At 42.4% G+C, this 20,050-nt stretch overlaps 1 protein-coding gene across 2 annotated transcripts; it reads left to right on the top strand.

Annotated features, from left to right (window-relative positions):
* The first annotated feature begins 9,837 nt into the window (after positions 1–9,837).
* On the top strand, positions 9,838–19,773 carry E2F6 (E2F transcription factor 6). 2 transcript variants are annotated; one of them, XM_086745587.1, is made up of 7 exons: positions 9,838–10,068; positions 12,473–12,521; positions 15,150–15,366; positions 15,685–15,843; positions 16,841–16,955; positions 18,112–18,259; positions 19,022–19,773. In XM_086745587.1, exons 1-7 carry the CDS (start codon positions 10,003–10,005, stop codon positions 19,057–19,059), a joined length of 792 nt encoding a protein of 263 aa, XP_086601713.1. In that variant the 5' UTR covers positions 9,838–10,002; the 3' UTR covers positions 19,060–19,773. The 2 variants fall into 2 exon arrangements, with proteins under 2 accessions (XP_086601713.1, XP_086601714.1); XM_086745588.1 differs by having other exon boundaries at positions 15,150–15,360.
* The last annotated feature ends 277 nt before the right edge of the window (positions 19,774–20,050 follow it).

Consider the following 20,050-nt stretch of genomic DNA (forward strand, 5'->3'; position numbering starts at 1 on the left):
AGACCAGAAACAATCCTTACAACCATTACAGTAAAAATCTCTGGATCAGTATGAGCAATCATCTCAAATTGATGCTGTTCAGGTTGCAGTTGATAAGAGGACTAAGTTAGAGCACATAATTTCAATGAGTTTATATTTTTTTTAACAACAGGTAAACTTTAAAAACAAAAAAAAATTGTTAAAAGGATAGAGAATTTGATGTCTCATCTATTTTAGTGCTAAGAGATCTTTACAAAATCAACTAGATGCTTTTTCTAGAACACTCCAGAGATGTCACATATCAGCATAACTTATGAAGGTCAGAACTTCTTCCTGATGGTCAGCAAAGGAAGCTTTAGAATGGACAGGTCATTTGGAAGAAACATATCACCAGGACCAGAGGTTTTTTACCCAAATACAAAGCTGCTGAACTACTAGCTATAGGGTAAGACATCTAATCTATAGCTTAAACCAACTTCAGTACAAGAAGATTGGTAACTATGAGTGGGACACCAATAACTGACTGATGGTCTGGGTCTCTCAGTGTATTCTCCAGTCATCTGGAAAAGGAGGTGAACACTGCTGTGACAGAGCTTGATTCATTCTACAGCACAAAACAGTGAAATAACAGAAAATTATTCAGGATACTCAAATATACACTGTGAAGTGTTGTAGGCATATCTCATAGCAGTGGATGATTGAAAAGGCAGGGTAAATTAAGTATTAAAAAATGAAAAACAATGGATGAGCAGTAAAAGATCTGCCTTGTAGCTCTAGCAAGCCATAAAAGAATCATAGAATAGTTAGGGTTGGATGGGACCTTTAAAGGTCATCTAGTCCAACCCCCGTGCAAGGAGCAGGGACATTTCCAACCAGATCAGGTTGCTCAGAGCCTCGTCCAACCTGACCTTGAATGTTTCCAGGGATGGAGCACCTCTCTGGGCAACCTGTGCCAGTGTTCTACCACCCTCATGGTAAAATTTTTTTCCTTTGAATCTACCTGCCTCTATTTTAAAACCATTACCCCTCATCCTATCACAAGAGGTACCGTTGAAGAGTTTCTCCCTGTCTTTCTTATAAGCCCCTTTTAAGCATTGAAAGGCTGCTATAAGGTCTCCCCAGAACATTCTCTTCTCCAGGCTGAACAGACCCTACTCTCTCATCCTGTCCTCATAGGAGAGGTGCTCCAGCCCTCTGATCATTTTCATGACCCTCCTCTGGACCCACTCCAACAGGTCCAGGCTGACAGGTCAATAGTTCTCACAGTTCTCCTTTCTGCCCTTTTAAAAATGGGTGCAATGCTTCCCTTTTTCCAGTCACTAGGGACTTCACCTGACTGCCATGACTTTTCAAATTTCATTGAGAGTGGCTTGGCTCCTACATCAGCCAAGAAATCAGAGGCAGGGTGCTGACAGTATGGATACTCTATAGAGATCTGGAGATCAGTGGAAGAGCAAAAGTAGCTGGCCAGAAAAGTTACCTATCCAGAGAGTGGGTGAAGAAAGAATTATATGAGGCTCCTCAGGCACAAGGCAGCAGCCACCAGCACCAGTCAAGGAACTAAAAGTGGGTACAGCTCTGCTCAGTCTCTCCAGTGCAGGAGCACACCAGGGACAATGGACACGCTAGCGGCACAAAGTGCAGTTCTTTGCCCTCACAGCAGACAACTCTTTCTCTTTCAACCAATGTTTTGCCAGTGCTTCAGCCAAGAGTAGCAGCCACAGAACCAGGCAATTCCAAACATACTTCCTCTTTGCTACCTACTTTTGTCCAAGTTCAGGGAAGTAACTCAGCACAGAGAGAATGGAGGCATGTTGCTTCCAAAGCCAAACTTCGCAAAACTACTTCTTGATGGTCTTCTCTGCTCTTGCCACAGCTGCTAATTGTATGTGCATAACGATGGACTCTTACCCAGTTAGTAAAGATGTCTGAGCACTGTAGACAGTTTTCTGAAAACATCAGATATCCTGTATCTGAGCAGCCCACTGATGGACCAAACTCCATGTGTTCACTGAATTAATTTTTAAAAACTTTGATAGTTTTGACTGCTGTTACATTCTGTAGCTGTGAGTTCTACAATTTAATTATAAGTTGTTTGAAAAAACAAAATAATTTTGTTTCAAATATGTTCCCTAATCATGTCATTTGGTGCTCTATAATTCATGTGTTATGAGAAATTGGAAGAAATTCTTTTCAGTTCACTTATTCTATATTATTCTCAACTTCATAGAATCATAGAATCATAGAATGGTTAGGGTTGGAAGGGACCTTCAAAGGTCATCTAGTCCAACCCCCCTGCAAGGAGCAGGGACATCCCTGACTAGATCAGGTTGCTCAGAGCCTCATCCAGCCTGGCCTTGAACGCTTCCAGAGATGGGGCCTCCACCACCTTTCTGGGCAACCTGTTCCAGTGTTCTATAACTCGCATCGTAAAAAATTTTTTCCTAATTTCTAATCTAAATCTACCCCCCTCTATTTTAAAACCATTACCTCTCGTCCTGTCGCAACAGGCCCTACTAAACAGCCTTTCCCCATCTTTCTTGTAGGCCCCCTTGAGGTACTGGAAGACCGCTATCAGGTCTCCCCGGAGCCTCCTCTTCTGCAGGCTGAACAGCCCCAACTCTCTCAGCCTGTCCTCATAAGAGAGGTGCTCCAGCCCTTTTATCATCTTCGTGGCCCTCCTCTGGACCTTCTCCAACTGGTCCATGTCCTTCTTGTGTTGGGGGCTCCAGAACTGGACACAGTACTCCAGGTGGGGTCTCACCAGGGCAGAGTAGAGGGGGAGAATCACCTCCCTCGACCTGCTGGCCACGCTCCTCTTGATGAAGCCCAGCATGCGGTTGGCCTTCTGGGCCGCAAGGGCGCATTGCCTGCTCCTGTTAAGCTTCTCATCCACCAGCACTCCCAAGTCCTTCTCCTCAGGGCTGCTCTCAATCCATTCCCCGCCCAGCCTGTATTTGTGCCTGGGATTGCCATGACCCAGGTGCAGGACCTTGCACTTGGCCTGGTTGAACTTCATGAGGTTGGCACGGGCCCACCTCTCCAGCCTGTCAAGGTCCCTCTGGATGGCATCCCTCCCTTCCAGCGTGTCGACGGCACCACACAGCTTGGTGTCGTCGGCGAACTTGCTGAGGGTGCACTCTATCCCACTGTCCATGTCGCCGACAAAGATGTTGAACAGGGCCGGGCCCAGCACAGACCCCTGAGGGACGCCACTCGTGACCGGTCTCCACATGGACATTGAGCCGTTGACCACCACTCTCTGAGTGCGGCCATCCAGCCAACTCCTTATCCACCGAGTGGTCCGTCCATCAAACCCGTGTCTCTCTAGTTTAGAGAGAAGGATGTCATGCGGGACAGTGTCAAAAGCTTTGCACAAGTCCAATGTCTGTTGCTTGTCCCTTGTCCACCGATGCCGTCACCCCGTCATAGAAGGCCACCAAGTTGGTCAGGCATGATCTGCCCTTGGTGAAGCCATGTTGGCTGTCACCAACCACCTCCTTGCTCTCCATGTGCCTTAGAATGGTTTCTAGGAGAATCTGCTCCATGACCTTGCCAGGCACAGAGGTGAGGCTGACCAGCCTGTAGTTACCTGGGTCTTCCTTATTCCCCTTTTTAAAAATTGGGGTTATGTTCCCCCTCTTCCAGTCATCGGGGACCTCACCAGACCGCCACGACTTCTCAAATATGATGGCCAGTGGCTTGGCAACTTCATCCGCCAGTTCCCTCAGGACCCGAGGATGGATCTCATCAGGACCCATGGACTTGTGCACCTTCAGGTTCCTTAGATGATCCCGAACCTGCTCTTCGAGTACAATGGGCAGTTCTTCATTCTCGCAGTCCCTGCTTGCACCTTCTACAGCTTGGGCGGTGGGACAGGAACTCTTGTCGGTGAAGACTGAGGCAAAAAAGTCATTGAGAACCTCAGCCTTCTCCGTGTCCTGTCCTAGATCTTTATCAGCTCAGTTAGCTATTTTCCAATTTGAAGACTCCTAGCCTAGGTGATCTGTTTTCTGTGGAAGTTATTTCAAATCTGTAGTCACCCTCCTATGTTGTTTTTCTGTTCTGCGATAGCCTTTTCAAGTGCTGTGAAGAAAAATGTAATTTCAAAGGGAAAAAAAGGGAATTTTTCCCCCAACATGAGGACAAAAAAGCAGTGGAACAGGCTACCCAGAGAGGTTGTGTAGACTCCATCCTTGAGGGTTTCCAAGACACAGTTGGATAAAGCCCTGAGCAACCTAGCCTCATCTCATAGTTGACCTTTCTTTGCCTGGGAGACTGGGCTAGACACATCCTGTGGTGCCTTCGAACCTGAATTATTCTATTCCATGACCAGATAAGTAGGCAGTATACAAGAAGTCTACAAGTGTAGACTTAATACAAATTCAAACTGATATTTTCTTCTTTATTCTCTATTCTTTTCCAGAGCCAAGTTCCAAGACAGGTTGTCAGATTATGAAGTAAAGGCAAACTTGTAAAGAGAGATATTTTTATTAGACCAAGAAACATAGTTAGAAAAACAGATTTTTTTTTTTTTTAAATGAGAGGAATAGGATTATGGTAATTCCATTCCATGCAACAAAGAAGGTATCTCTCCACTTTATTTTTTTATGTTTTTGCTTTGCTTGGGTTTATCTTTAGATAAATGTGACATTTAAAATCAAGAGACTTATTATTATTTATTAGAATTTGGCTTTTAATCAGAACCACCTCAAGGTTCCTCAGTATTGTAAGCAAAACTGAATTTTGCCATTCCACGGGCAGCAATTATTTTGTTCTGTCATTGGAAACAGCTACTTTCTATTTTGCTTGTGGCGGCAAAGTGAGAGGAAGGGAAGGATAAGAAGAGTGGTAGAAAAGTCTGCTTAGCTTTAAGGGTCTGGAGATGGAGGTGATTTAACCTTGCTGGAGGGCTGGGACCTGTTCACAAGGCATGTTAGTCCCTAATGGCAAAACACTGAAGCACTGAGGCTGGACAAGCACAGCATGAATGGTTGGAACACACATGCCTCCAAAATATAAATTATTACCTGAATTTTCCCAGTGCTTTCTGTTTTTCCAGCGTCCTCCTACAGTATGCCTCCCAGTGACAGGTAACACACCTTCCTAGAATCTCTTTCTCCTCTACTCTTCCCTCAGTGCAGTACAGGTGCCCCAACACTTCTCTGCCATTTCTTGTTCTCACCAGTATAAGGCAGAGTGAGAAACTAGAAGAAAGGATGGCAGTGGCCAACACAAACTCTTCCCTGTTAGGCTAGAATTTCTTTTATGCACGTATGCCATCAGTGAATGTGCTAGATCATAAGCCTCAGTGCACACATAAGAGCAAGTTGCTCTAATTTCAAGTAGGTGCTATCTAACACTTTTTCATATTATGAAATAAAATTAAGTAATAAAACAAATTTTAAATAATGCAAAAAATGCAATGGGGAAATCTTCATCTAAAGTAAAAAAAAACAACTTCAAATACACTTTGAAACTTAAGATATAAAGATAACCATCTTATGATGATGTACTTCAACGTTTCCATACACTTAAAGCTGACAAAATTAAATACTTCAGGCAGTTCTGTACCTCATCTGCAACTCAAAAGCTACAAACAACAAAAATAATAATGCCCTTTTGCAACAGAGGAATCTTCCTCTGTTTATAAACTCCTTAGCATGGATGAAAATTTCCAGCAAGCTCTGTTAAGACCTTCACCTAGAAACCCTCAGACTCTTTCGGATGGGAGATGGCTTGATGCTAAGTTTCAAAATCTCACCAAGAATACAATATTTCAATAAAATACACCAGTGTTTGTATGCAGCAAGCATTTGCTATTTACATAACCCTGATGGCACCTTAAGAGTACTTTTTCCATCTATATAATTTATTTTCTGGAATACAGGTACAAAAAGTAGGGGCTTCAGTTTATATCATGTCATAAAACCTATGTCTCCAACATGATACCACATCCCTGACTTTTAATTTTATTTCAGGTGTGCAATTCATGACAGCACAAGAGAACACTTTTCCGCACTGCGCTGTTCAGATCTGATGAACTGACTTTATCTTCCTCATACTCATATAAGAAAGTGAAGAAATAAGAGATTTGCTTTCTTAAATTAATTGATGACATTCCTATGACTACAGGAACAAATTTTTTCAGTCAGGTTAAGTTGAGCACATCAAGAAAGACTGTACTATTACCAGAAACAGATTTAAATCATTATTCCAGTATAAAAAAGTTACAGAGTAGTGTTCCACACCTTTATACTTAATCACCTTTATACAGTGGTGAGGACCTTAGTAGGATCTTAGGGAGGCTAGGAAGTTTATACAGACAGACATATTAATATACAAAATATGGATGATTCTATGATACTGTGTAGTTTAAACAGATACAGCTATTTCTGTCTTTCATGATTTTGTACTTTTGCACCTTTGCAGGAAAATATTTCCTCTGGCTCATCACTGCAACAATACATATGCACCTAATGGAAGATCCAGTTACAAGATTATTGTCATTAAAGGGAAGACTGCATTTGATACAGAATTGTACAGATCTTTACAGAAGGCGGCCTTGTCTTTAACAGCCATATGCTGGAACTGGTACGCACATAAATAAAATAAATACATATCATATAGAGATATAAAGCTAACTGTCAGGTGATATAATTCCCAGATTCAGGATGCCATATATAGGCTTGTAAATATTAATGGAACATTAGTGTAAAAAAAATAAAAGAAGAATAGGAAAGTAATGGCATTCAAAATCAATTTTAAAATATTACAATGGCAATACAGAAAACACAAAAAATCCCATTTTGCATGAAAACCAAACCTTGCACTATTACAGTGCTGCATGAGGTTCACCAGTAAAAATTTTTACAAAGCAGTCAGATTTCATCTGGTCAAAATAAAAGTAAAACCTACATGCCTAACTAGTGCAGAGTAAAATATCAAAATATTAACATAATTGGCACTAAATTATGCAAGCAAAGCATTTCTATGAAAATTATGTTTCGACTTTCATATATAGTCCTTCAAAAATTTTAATGAAACCACTGTTCTAGCATGTATTAATGTTAAAAGACCAGATTTAGGAAATGGAACTATTGCCCCCTGGTGGCAGATTAAGAATCAATGCAACCGAAGAAAACAATTACAGACAAATCAGCAAATCTTTCATTTAAGAATCATGTCTTATATGATTACGGTCTGGGGGTATTAAAAAGAATGTACAGCCATTTCATATGCAATAGGATAAGAGTAAATCGGGTATAATTTACATTTTCATCTACAAGAGTAATAAAGAATGTGGGACAAATTGAATTACCAGCTTCATGAAATGTAAATAATAACACACTAGAATCAAACTCTTTGAGAAAAAGAATGCCACAGTTGAAACTCCAGATAGTTCATTCAGTCAGTTATTTCAAAATCTAATTTTCATTTTAAAAAAGAATTAGGCTTTATACTTTTCATGTAAATACAGGAAAACCTTCCTGAATCCAAATCCATGTGGGGCTGTTCTTTGCTCAGTTAGGTACATCAGCAGCCAAGGACAGAGAAGCACAGTAACAACAGAATTTGATCTTATGACTGGCTAGAACAACAGCATAGTTAAATGCTGATGCAATGGTTTCCACACGGGTTAATACAGAAATTCATGTATCCTAATCCTCAAATTATGAGTCATTAGCCTCCCTCCTAATATCTGACTACCCAACAATCTTCAAAATCCTATTCAATGATTTTTATACTGCATGGCACATTCCTTAACATTATCCCAAACTAAAGTAGCCCAAGACATCTATTGCAAACCATTTTGCTGTTCCAGATGGAAAAAAAAAAAACCTGCTTTATCACAGTAGGTTTAAGATGTGTCTTCCAGTTAGGAGTATAACAAAGAGGGAGAAATATTCATTCCTTATGGGACTGCATTTATCACCACAGAGGAGTTAGCAAGGATCATGTTGCCCATACAAAAATAAGTATTTTAACATTTCAGTCATGTGTCGTTGCTTCTATGACAGGAAAATATTTTGCAGCAGTCTAAGCTCTTCTTAGAATACTGACAAGCAACATTTGCATGATGTATTTAACTGCACAACTGAAGGCTTCATGTCTCCTGATCCAGAGACATCATGCCTTTGAGGAGCTGTAACATATTTTCCAATATTTTCTTATAAATTGATTAGAGCTTGAGAACAACCCACCTTAGTTCTACACACCACTACAAGGACAATTATTACCGTGCAAGTAATTAGTTGAAAAATTGGTTACTATGAAGAAAACTTCATCTTCTCTCAAGGCACCTGATGTACCAGTGGTGACTTAGGCTACTTCAAAGGAATATCTAACCTGACTGCGCATGAAACAGCTAGTAAACTAAAATGAATTTCAAGATGATAAAGTGTTATTTAACCTGTCCAGTCTGGCATATTAAAAGATGAATGAAGTTCTTCATGGCTTTGAATTCCTCATACCAGAGTGGCAGTTTTACACAACGTCCACTGAAATTCATATTTCTCCAGAGCATCTGCCAGGGAAGAGAAGCAAGTGGAAATTTCACCTAAATTGTAGGTGAGGGAAGCAAAATAGTTCACAAATTCTTTTAAGTAAAATAACTCTGTGAGAGACTTATCTGTTGATATGATAGAGGACAGTTACCTGCCATAACAAGCAATCAATCAACAGATTGGCTAACTAACAAGACATTGTGTTTTAACTAAATGTTTTTGTCTGACAAATAGACAATCCCCAAATTGGAAATTTTGGGATTACTGCTGGTGCTGACTACATGAACAGGACAACAAGTCAGCGCTTGTAAAAGGTTATCAGAAGCGTGGAAGAAAGGGCAGGAGCAACAAAGCTGGGATTTGGGAAAAGGCCTGGGACCTCTTGCTGGGGGGATAAATGGACAGGAACAGTTCAGATGAGCCACGTTTGTTGACTCCTCTGGCCCTAGAGGTACATACCTAGCACATACCTAGGGGAACACAGTTAGAGGAACATGGCTAGCCCTTCACCCACAGGCCTCTCATTATTAACTTATTCTTGACACAGGCATAGGATCCTTGTCTCCTCGGTGAGGGCCGTACACAGCTTTGGCCTTCTGCCAGCAGGTCGTGGCAGAAGCAGGTTATTTGGTAAGAAAGCCACACTAATTACCCTCACACCTGTTCACACAGGTGCTTGTGCGGGGCGCTCTCTCCTTTGCTCACGCTGCACACCGAGGGGAGAACCCCTCCTTGCAGTAACCAAAGCGGGGAGAGCTTCCTCGGTGTAACCGGCTTAAGGGAGCTCCCCCGTCCCACCGGCAAGACAAGGAGGAAGGGGGCGAGCAAATCCTTTTCTCCGCCGCTCTGGGAAGGCGAGGAGAGCGGAAGGAACGCCAACCCGGGCGGTACCCGGAGCAGTCTCCTTCCTCCCGGCGCTCGGAAGAGAGGACTCCCCTGAAGAAACACCGTCCCGCCGCGCTGAGGAGACCGGGCGGGCCAGCTCGGCTCTGCCCCGGCCGCAGCGGGCGGGAAGGCGGGTTGGGCGGGGCGGCGGCGCGAGCGCGCCGCAGGGGCGGCTGGGTAAGGGAGGCGGCCGCCCCGCCGCCCGTGGGTGAGGGCGCGTGTTTGCCGCCGCTGCTTTCGCGCGCGCGCGCGCCGCAGCTCTGGCGGGAGGGCGGGCGCGTGCGCAGGGGCCGGGGAGGGGCGGGGGTTCCGCTCTCCCGCCCAAACCGTCCGGTCGTGGCGGGGGGGGGGGAGTGGGGTGGGGTGGGGTGGCGAGGCGGCCATAACGGAGCACGGTGAAGGCGGGAGAGGCCCTGCTCGCCCTCTTCTCCCGGAGGTGGGGTGGGGTGGGGTGGGGTGGGGTGGGGTGGGGATGGCGGCGCCTTCTTCCTACATGAACTCTCAGGCTCGTCCTGAAGGCCTCTGAGCGCCTTCCCGCCGCCGCCTCGGCTGGGCTCGGGGCGAGAGGCGGCCTCCCGCCGCGCTAGGCCGTGGCCGGCCGGCCGGAGGAAGCAGGAGGGGCCGTGCGAACATGGCCAGCCCTGCCAAGTGGAAGCGCCTGTGGCCGCTGCGGCCGGACACGCTGCGTGTGAGTGAGGTACGCGGCGAGCGGGGAGGGGAGGCCCTGCCGGCGGGTGGGGAGAGGGCGGGACGGCCCAGCCGCACTCCGCTTCTACCGCGGGAGCTTTTAAGGAGATTCGCGAGAGTCCTCTCTGGCAGGGGATCCCCGAGTGGGGAAGATGTGTCAGCCCTGACCAGAGTGGCACACGAAAGGGGCGTCGTGATGCTTCCCTCCTCCGTCGGATTTTAGCAGGCTGTCCGGGAAAGGAAGATGCAGTTAGTCGTAGTGCAAAGGGATGGTTCTCTTAGCTGTGTTACCTGTGTTACCTGTAGCCTCTTAATGGAGATAAATAGGTTGTTACTATGTTTGAGAAACACTGTTGCAGCCTGTTTACTCTGTTCTTCTCTAAGCATCTGTGACATTCAGGTAATTTTCTTATATGCAGCTTCCACCAAAAACGGGCCTACTTTTAATTGTGGGAAACTTCTTAAAAATACTTATTTTTATTAGCTTTGGTTGTTGGGCTAAATGTTACTTGATAGTATTGTCTTAAAGCCATGAAAAAGTTTGCATGAGGTTTTACACTGGTAATTGGAAAGTTCTTATTATTAGAGATGATAATTGTAAGAAACAAAGGGTGTTGGGCACAGCTTCTTATGAAGGTGTTTAGATGAGTCAATCAGGTGTGATGCTTTCCTGACTAAAACAGAAGTGAAGGATGCGGTAATCATTAGCAGCCTTGGCTGTAATGGCCATGGAATGGTGGAGTTCGAGAAGGTGTAGTAAGGAAGGCTAGTAGCAGAGTACAGAACTTGGACTTCAGGAGAGCCAGCTTATTTAGGCATGTGAAGGAGAAGGTGATTTGGAATAGCCAGCATGACTATACTTGCATGACTATACTTTGGTGATGAAATGACTAGATCTGTAGATCTAAAGCTTTGGATGTCATCCACATTAGCTTTAGCAAGACTTTTGAAACAGTCTCCTGCAGCATCCTCCTCTTTGAGTTAGGATGCTACAGATTGTAAACTACTAGATGAGTAAAAAAAAACAAACCAAAAAACTCTCTGGATCATCAGGCTCAAAGAGGGGTAGTTAGTGGTTCATACTTTACCTGGAAGTGGATTACAAGTGGAGCTCCTCAGGGGCTATCTTGGGACTTGTCCTGTTGATAGGAGGAGCATGTGGGATGCGTCCTCATGATGTCTATGGGTGGGGAAGGTGCCATAGACAGCTAGGAATATACCTCAAATTTCAGTCAAGGAAGCTGAAAACTCCAGTGTGAAGTCCTGCTGGGCCTGTACGCTGCAGTGGTGCAGGCTGGGGACCACCATGCTGAAAGCACCTGGGGGTCCTGATGGACAGTGGGTTAAACATGTGCTGGCACTCCGCCCTGGCACTGAGGGATATGAGGCTGTATTAGCAGGAGCATGGCCAGCAAATCAAGGGAGTGATTCTTCTTCTCTACTTGGCATGTGTTAGGCTGCTTCTGGAATGCTGTGTCCCATTTTTGGCCCACCAGTACAGGAAGGCTGTTGATAAACAGCTGAGGGGGCTTGTTAAGCCACAGCAGCCCTTCAGTACTTGCAAGGAAGTTAACAAGGAGCTGGCACCAGGCACTTCACAGCTGTGCATGATGGGAGGCTGAAAGGAAATAGCCATGAATTGGGGGGGGGGGGGGGGGCGGCACGGGGAAAAAAAAAAAGAGGGAAGAGAGGTTACAACTTGATGTAAAGTGAAACTTTTTCACTGTGTGGAAGGGCAGGCAGTGGAATGGGATGCCTAGAGAAGTATAGCCTCCATCCTTTGAAATTTTCAAGACCCACTTGGGTTGTCTTAAGTAAGCTGCTCTGATCTAATGGCTGTTCCTATTTGGAGTTGGAGATTGGACCAGAGACCTTCTTAGGTCTCTTCCAACTGGAATGAATCTGAATTTGACAAGACTCCTTTTGTTAAATTTGGATGAGGAATGGAATGAAGGACCTACTTGGGCTCATCATGTCAGTTTCTTAACCGGAGCAGACTCTGCTGTCAGTCTGGAAATCTACAAAATAACTGTAATGCTGTGTAACAGCAATGTGTCTTCTGTATGTGAGCTGTTACATGGAATAGCTGAAGGTTGTATTTGCAGAGTTTATACAGGTATCTGTTCGTGTTGTGGCCATTGACTGAGCGTTAGGGAGTTTGGTGGTGTTGCCTGATTTCCAATACAGAGAGAGATGTGCTGCGATTAAGGGCTGCAAATTTTGACAGGAATTAATGAGTATGTATCCCTATTATCCAGTGACACTTCTTCACCGTAATATCTGTTGAGTTGTCAGTACTCTGATGGCTGTAGCATCCAGAGCTGATTTGAGGATTTCTTCTGGAGAGGCTTTCTATATAGATAGCATTTTGTCAGTTATACTTTTTTTTTGTTGTTTTTGTTTTTTTTCCTCAGCCGCCAATGATCAACCTGAATGGGGACGATGATGTACAGTTTGTGAGAAGTAAGTTGCTGTGTTCCATGTGTGAAAATTATTCTTGAAGCATTTCATGCTTTTCTACAATGCTGAGTACATGCTGTAAACACATGAGACATTGTTATGTATTTCATTTAGGCAGAACAGGAGGAATGCTGCACAGTAAATGAAATAACAGCTATGAAGCAACACATTCTTCATAGTTTTTCCTCTTTAAATCTGCTGCAAGTATGCCTTCCCACTGCTATAAAGAGAATAAATTATGGGAAAACTGAGTCAGAGAAATCTGAAACATCATGCTGTTGATTTTCAATGAGTATTAACAAATGTAAATACAAGCCTGAGTGAATTTGCATTGTTTTTGTGGTTTTTTTTTTTTTTACCAATTGAATAGTCTCACACATCTCACAGTAACACAGTCCAAAACTCAGTTGTCAAGCCCGTCACTTCATGTTAAAGAGTGTACAATCTTGCGGCCATGGAATGTGTGTGATATACTATGAGTAAAAGTGCACATCTCATTCATCCTGGGAAAAATACTGAAGTTTAGAGTATTTCTGAGAGAGGTTTCCTTAGACACACACCTGTGTGCGCACACACACACACACACATATTCTCTTGAAGCATTAGACTGCAATATTACTCAGTGACACAGTTTGATCTGGTATGAAATACCTGGTTTACTTTGCAGGCCAAGTAACACCAGGATTTGACAGTCTGTCTTTGACTCTAGCATCAGATGAGTGCTTGTGTACTGTGTCTTTTTTGTGCTTTAAAAATATATAATTTTTAATGCTTTATATACATAAATAACAATCCAAAGTTATAGAAGCTGTTCATCAGTAACTTTTCAGCCATTTCTGCAAATACGCTGGTAATGGATACACATAGCACAGGGATCTCTCTTAAACCTGTGGTGTCCTGGTGTCTGTAGGTCTTTGTTGCATTAGTAAATTAAACAATGGCATCACCAGTTCTTTTGCCCTGAGGCCAAATAGTACAACCAAAGTTTGTCCATATATTAAGTTAGAATCATAGAATGATTTGGGTGGGAGGGGACCTTCAAAGGTCATCTAGTCCAACCCCCCTGCAAGGAGCAGGGACATCTCCAACCAGGTCAGGTTGCTCAGAGCCCCATCAAGCCTGGCCTTGAATGTTTTTAGGGATGGGGCATCCACCACCTCTCTGGGCAACCTGTGCCAGTGTTCCACCACCCTCAGCATAAAAAATTTTTTTACTTATGTCCAGTCTGAATCTGCCTTCTTCTATTTTAAAACCATTATCCCTTGTCCCATCACAACAGGCCCTGATAAAGAGTTTCTCCCTGTCATAAGCCCCCTTTAGGTACTGGAAGGCCACTATAAGGTCTCCCTGGAGCATTCTCTTCTCCAGGCTGAACAGCCCCAACTCTCTCAGCCTGTTCTCATAAGAGAGGTGCTCCAGCCCTCTGATCATCTTCATGGCCCTCCTCTGGACCCTCTCCAACTGGTCCATGTCCTTATGTTGGGGGCTCCAGAGCTGGATGCAGTACTGCAGGTGAGGTCTCACAAGAGCGGAATAAAGGAGCAGAATTATCTCCTTCAGCCTGCTGGCTGCACTTCTTTTGATGCAGCCCAGGATGAGATTGGCTTTCTGGGCTGCAAGCACACATTGCTGGCTCGTGTTGAGCTTCTGGTCCACCAGCACTCCCAAGTCCTTCTCCTCAGGGCTGCTCTTGGTCCATTCTCTGCCCAGCCTGTATTTGTGCCTGGGATTGCCATGACCCATGTGCAGGACCTTGCACTTGGCCTTGTAGAACTTCATGAGGTTGGCACGGGCCCACCTCTCCAGCCTGTCAAGGACCCTCTAGATGGCATCCCTCCTCTCCAGCGTGTTGACCACATCACACAGCTTGGTGTTGTTGGCAAACTTGCTGAGGGTGCACTCTATCCCACTGTCCATGTCACTGATGAAGATGTCAAACAGAGCCGATCCCAATACCGTTCCCTTTAGGAATGCCATTCGTCATAGGTCTCCACTTGGACATGAAGCCGTTGACCACCACTCTCTGAGTGTGGCCATTCAGCCAATTCCTTATCCAATGAGTGGTCCGTCCGTCAAATCCACGTCTCTCCAGTTTAGTTCTTGGGCTCCAGAACAGGTTGGTCACATCCAGGCTGAAACAGTCCCTGAAGTGAGGCTAACTCTTGAACCAGACCTGAATGTTATCTGAGATATCTACTGGTTAATCTGGGCCAAAAGGGTGTGAGAAAGCTTTAGCAATGTCACAGAGGAGATGATAGAGCTGCAGTTCTCTGGCAATGCCCTGACGCCATCTATAGATAGTCAAAGTTTTCATTGGTATTCATTCAGGAGTCTGGGCTCGCATCTCCAGAACATACAGCTACATAACTGTTAATGTCCATGCTAGCAGTCTGACGTCATGAACGTTGAAAGCATGAAGATGTATGCTTGCTACTAAGATACAACCATTGCAAACAAATGGAGGTATATGTAGTTAATAGACCTTATATGATGCCAGTGCGATGTCAGTCTTAATAACGACAATGTTTTCAGACTTTTATCTTCATTGCTACTTCATCACTGTTATGTTTTTAAGGAACGCTTCATACTCATGTAGTAGTTCACCTTAAATATTCTATCAAAACTTTACAGGAGCTGTGAAAGTCAGAAAGCCTCGATTTGATGCATCCTTGGTTTATTTGACCCGAAAATTCATGGATCTTGTCAAAACAGCTCCAGACGGTGTCCTTGATTTAAATGAAGTAGCAACAACACTTGGAGTACGAAAACGAAGAGTGTATGACATCACGAATGTGTTGGATGGAATCCATTTAATTCAGAAAAGATCTAAGAATCATATCCAGTGGGTGTGAGTGGGCTTTGAAACTTCTCATTTCTCAAACAATAAAACCCAACAATGTTAAGTAATGTTTATAACTTTGAGAGTATTTTTAAGCATATTGAATTATTTTTAATAGATAAAAAATATTTTAAGTTCTTCTGTATCCGTAGGCTGTCTGAATTACTTACTATATTAACAAGTATCAAGTGCAAAAGCACAATGAAGCGTATTTCAGCAAACTAAAGGATGCCAGAGTTCCTAGTGGCTTTCTATTGCTATACGTTGTGTTCAATAAACAGGCTTGTATTTATATAAACATACTAGACAACTTTCATATTCTTCTAGAGGTTCTAATCTTGACCAACTTGTTGGAAAAGCACCAGAGCAGCAAAACCTTAAAGATGAACTTTCTGACTTGTCAGCCATGGAAGAAGCTCTGGATGAATTAATCAAGGATTGTGCTCATCAGTTATTTGAACTGACAGATGACAAAGAAAATGCAAAATATCCTTTTAACTCTTGCATTACTTTTAACACATGGTTTTGGTTGCAGGTACTCAGGTATCTAGCAACAGGTGCAGGCCGATACCACTTGATAATGAGTTTTATAATGGGAAATTTATTGGTTATTTTATATTAGTATATACTGGTCATGTGCCCTGCTTGCAGTATCGTGCACAGTCTACCCTGTTCTCAGAGGAGTGCTACTTGACCTTTCCACTGCAGAAGAATGGAAGTGGGGCAATAGTCTTAGTACCCTGACTATTACCTTGTTCTCTCCATTATAGAGTAAAGTTGTCTCAGGGACAGGTCTTGACCTACCAGTGAGATTGAGTTGCTTAGTGAGATGAGAAAGAGGACCCAAACCCGAGTCCCAGTGGTCTGTTGCCAAGAAGATGCAATGGTATGTTGCTTGTGTCCTAATACTGTTCTCTCTCTTGGTAGAGGTTCGAGTGCAGTTTTACTTTCCAATGGGTTTTGATAACAGAACAGGGATTTCTTTCAGTAGGACATAAACATTGGAATTTGGCTTTGGGTTACAATAAAATGATACTTAGATTCCTTGTCCAGCAGAATGTTAAGATCTGTGCTCAAATGAAATGGACCCATTTTCTGTATGATAATCAGGAAAACTTTTAATTACACCTTCCCTGTTCTGGTTAAGAAAATAATTCTTTAGTTTTCCAGGAAATTATTTACATGCATAGTTACTGCAAAACAAAGAAATATTTTCTGAAGGGCAGCATTCCCTCTGCTTTGTAGACTTAGGACAGCATCTGTGAAAACTGTCAAATGTATTTGTTTTTTTTTAATACTGAGTATCTCTATTTTTTAAAGCTTTTTCCTTCCTAGAAATAAGCAGAAAAGGTTTTCCATTTGTTAGCTAATTCTTAGTTTTACAAAGCTAGAACTAGTATTCTGCTTCAGCATATCTTAACATCATACTCTTTGCTTCTGCCCACTAGCAAATTACTTTACAGAATCCTTGACCAATGTATACACTAGCTTATGTGACATATCAAGATATCTGTAGCATTCAGGCATTTCAAGAACAGATCGTGATTGCAATCAAAGCTCCAGAGGAAACCAAATTGGAAATACCAATTCCTAAAGAAGTAAGTTTTATATATTTCTGTCTTAAGGGAACAAAAGTTCTCAAATTTTTTTTTTTTTTTTCAGCAGCAATTAGTAATTGACTTCCAGTTTCTTTGTCGTGTATAGCATATATTGGTACTTTATTGGTCTTGTGTTCCACTAAACAATGCTGTAGGGATAATAGTCCAAGAAACCTATTTTCATTTGGTTTGGTTTTTTTTTAACCTAAACTATTAAACAATAAAGATGTCTGACATTTAGTTATGTGGTTTTGCTAGAGACAATGGAACAGCTGTAATAAATGTTACTTACCTCTACTATCAGTTAGATACTTACTAGGATAATGAAACTTCCAAAGAGCTAAAATGTATGTATGCTAAAATCTACCAAAAAAATGTAAATCTAACCAAACAAAGCAATAAGCAGGATCTGATAATGATTTTCATAGTATGTAAATGCTGTCTTACTGCTTAATGAGTAGACCGCTATTGTTACTATAATATTAAAGTATTAAATGCACAGTACGGTTGACAAAATGTTTTCATGATTTTTCATGAAGGTGGGGGGCTATGCCCTGTCCTCACCTCATGGCACAACAGGCATCCTCCTGTTCAGGTCATACAGAAGAGCCGTAGCTTTGCCCTCTGCACCCAGTCACACTGCACCTGGGCCTGTACACTGCAAACCCACTGTTTAAAGTAGTTCTGTCTGTCCATTAAATTTCATTTGCTGTGTGCCTTGCAATGTGTTGTCTGCTGAAGGAAGGCAGTAAAAGTAACATGATTTAGTTGCTTTGCCGTATTATTAAAGTTGCTATGTGCTCTGATTTGTTTTCTGATCCATGGCATTGACTTGTCAAGTTTTAAATTTTATTACTCTTCCTAAACTTATAGTAAGTCTTGGTCATACGTCTAAAGGTCAGTAAAAAGACTAAAGAAAGGTTCGTTAAGTGCATGTTTATCGAAAATGAAACCTTGTTAGCTTAATGGTGCTTAATAATTGGCCTACACATCTATATAAAAGTCATAATTGATGTAGAACTAGTAACACAATTTTAAATAGTTAATTCATTCCTCTATTTGTTCTGTTCTTAATGTATTGGCTTTAAAATAGATGCAAAAATAGATAATGTGTAAGAGTTGTTCCTTGGTTTAGATGCAAGTTGCTGTTTTATAGGATTGTATAGAAGTACATGTGAAGAGCACAAAAGGACCCGTTGATGTGTATCTGTGTGAGGTGCAGCAAGAGAAGCCAGGTGCCAAAACTTTTCAAGATACGGATGCTATCACTTCTGAAACTGAACCATCAGTTCCTCCTGATGAAGGTAGTGTTTTCCATTTACATTTTCATCCTCATATTGGGGGGGGGGGGTTGTTTTTTGTTTTTTATTTTTCTTTTTTGAAGACCATTCTGATAAAATTGAAAGCTGTACTGTACAAGTATCATTTTCTGGGCATAGTTTGTAGGCCAAGATGTGTGGAAGTACAGGAAACGCCTGAAAGATAAATTTATGCTGTTGTGTTACCTCACAACAGCAGGAGGTCAGAGAGCCAGGCACGTGCACACACAGTAAGGCACTCTTGTTCCCTGACCCTTTCCTTCCTTTGCTCGTTACTGGTTTCCTGTCGGAGCTGTGCTCTGCGGATGTAACAGTGTGTATCAGTTCTCAGCTGCTTCAATGCAGAGTCCAAGCAGCTCAGCTGAGGTCACTGTCATGAGAGTTAAGATGCTGTTTCAAACATGGGAGTGTGCTGCTCTTGCTCATGACTGTCCTGTAAGGGAGGGCAGACAGAAGAGGAGAGGTCGTGTTTTGATCTCCTAAACCAAGATTGACTGGAATATAGTCTCTCAAGAGCCCCGGTGCTGCGGGATGTTGTGGTTTAAAAATAAATGTGGCGGGAATTGCAGTAGCTCAGAACACAAAAGATTATAAATTATTTTTAGCAGTGCTGCTTTATAGTTGAGGGGAAGAGTTTACTTTTTAATCTTAGGCATTTTTTTTACTTTATTTTGCTTGTGAAATGACTCAGGATGCTATTTCCTACAGGGATAGTAATTGTATTCCTTTTTTACTTTCCTTTTGAAGTGATATCTCCGGGGGAAGAAGAAAAACAAACCACCTGAGATGACAGATTAATTACAACTCAAAAATCTAATACAGAATGTCAATATCTGTGTTATAGACCTTTTCCAAAGCTGCTTGGATCTACAAACTTAATAACCTGAAATGCTCCAAAGTGTTTTAAATTTTAACAGCAGTGGGTTGGTTGAGTGCTTTCACAGGATTCCTTATCTTCCCAAGTCAGAAGATGACAGTTCCTAGAGATGCTTTTAGGAGCTTTGTTTTCATAATTGCATGTGATCTGCAGAGCTTTGGGAAAATGGTATTTTTATCTCATGAAATAATTTTAATTGATGGAAAACATAGGAAATTAATTACTTCTGAAAATCAAGATTTTAAAACTATTTCTGGAACGATCCACAATCCTTAGGAGAATGTATATAATAAAGAAATGCACTTTTCAGTTCTGAGGCTGCACTACTACTAAGCAGGATTGTCAAAGACAAATGTAACAAATAACTGGTGTATCAGAAGCCTTCACTATAAGGAAGAAGATGTAAATATCATGAGTTATGCCTTACACTGTGTAGATGCTGTTTGCATTGTTTGCATCCAGCTCTGCATGACCTATGGTATCAACACTGAAGTTAAATAATTGGGCTTTTTGTATATATCTGTATCATGTCTAGGTAGTAACTAATGTAGATTTATGGACGTGGTTTGCATTTCTGCCTTTGTACAGCAAAGAAATAAAAGAAGCTTATAAAAATATTAAATAGTCTCACCGGTCAGTCTAATGAATCATGTTGGTTTGTCTTTGTTGAAATTCACTGGGTACCTATGAGCATTAAAACTGATGTGAAAATTTTAAATCTGTTATATGTGATGCTGGCAGCTAGCGGTTAGATCTGATTCCTGTGATGTCACAATACCATAGCAATTTTCAGAAGAAATATGATGATCAATAACTATTTAAATTGGTCCCTTCCAGTTTCTAGAGGTTAACATACCATACAGCATAGCTTTACCGTAGTACCATGATCTCTTTGTGGC

The sequence above is a fragment of the Chlamydotis macqueenii genome, chromosome 3, assembly GCF_036417535.1.
Source record: "Chlamydotis macqueenii isolate bChlMac1 chromosome 3, bChlMac1.mat, whole genome shotgun sequence".
Taxonomy (NCBI): domain Eukaryota; kingdom Metazoa; phylum Chordata; class Aves; order Otidiformes; family Otididae; genus Chlamydotis; species Chlamydotis macqueenii.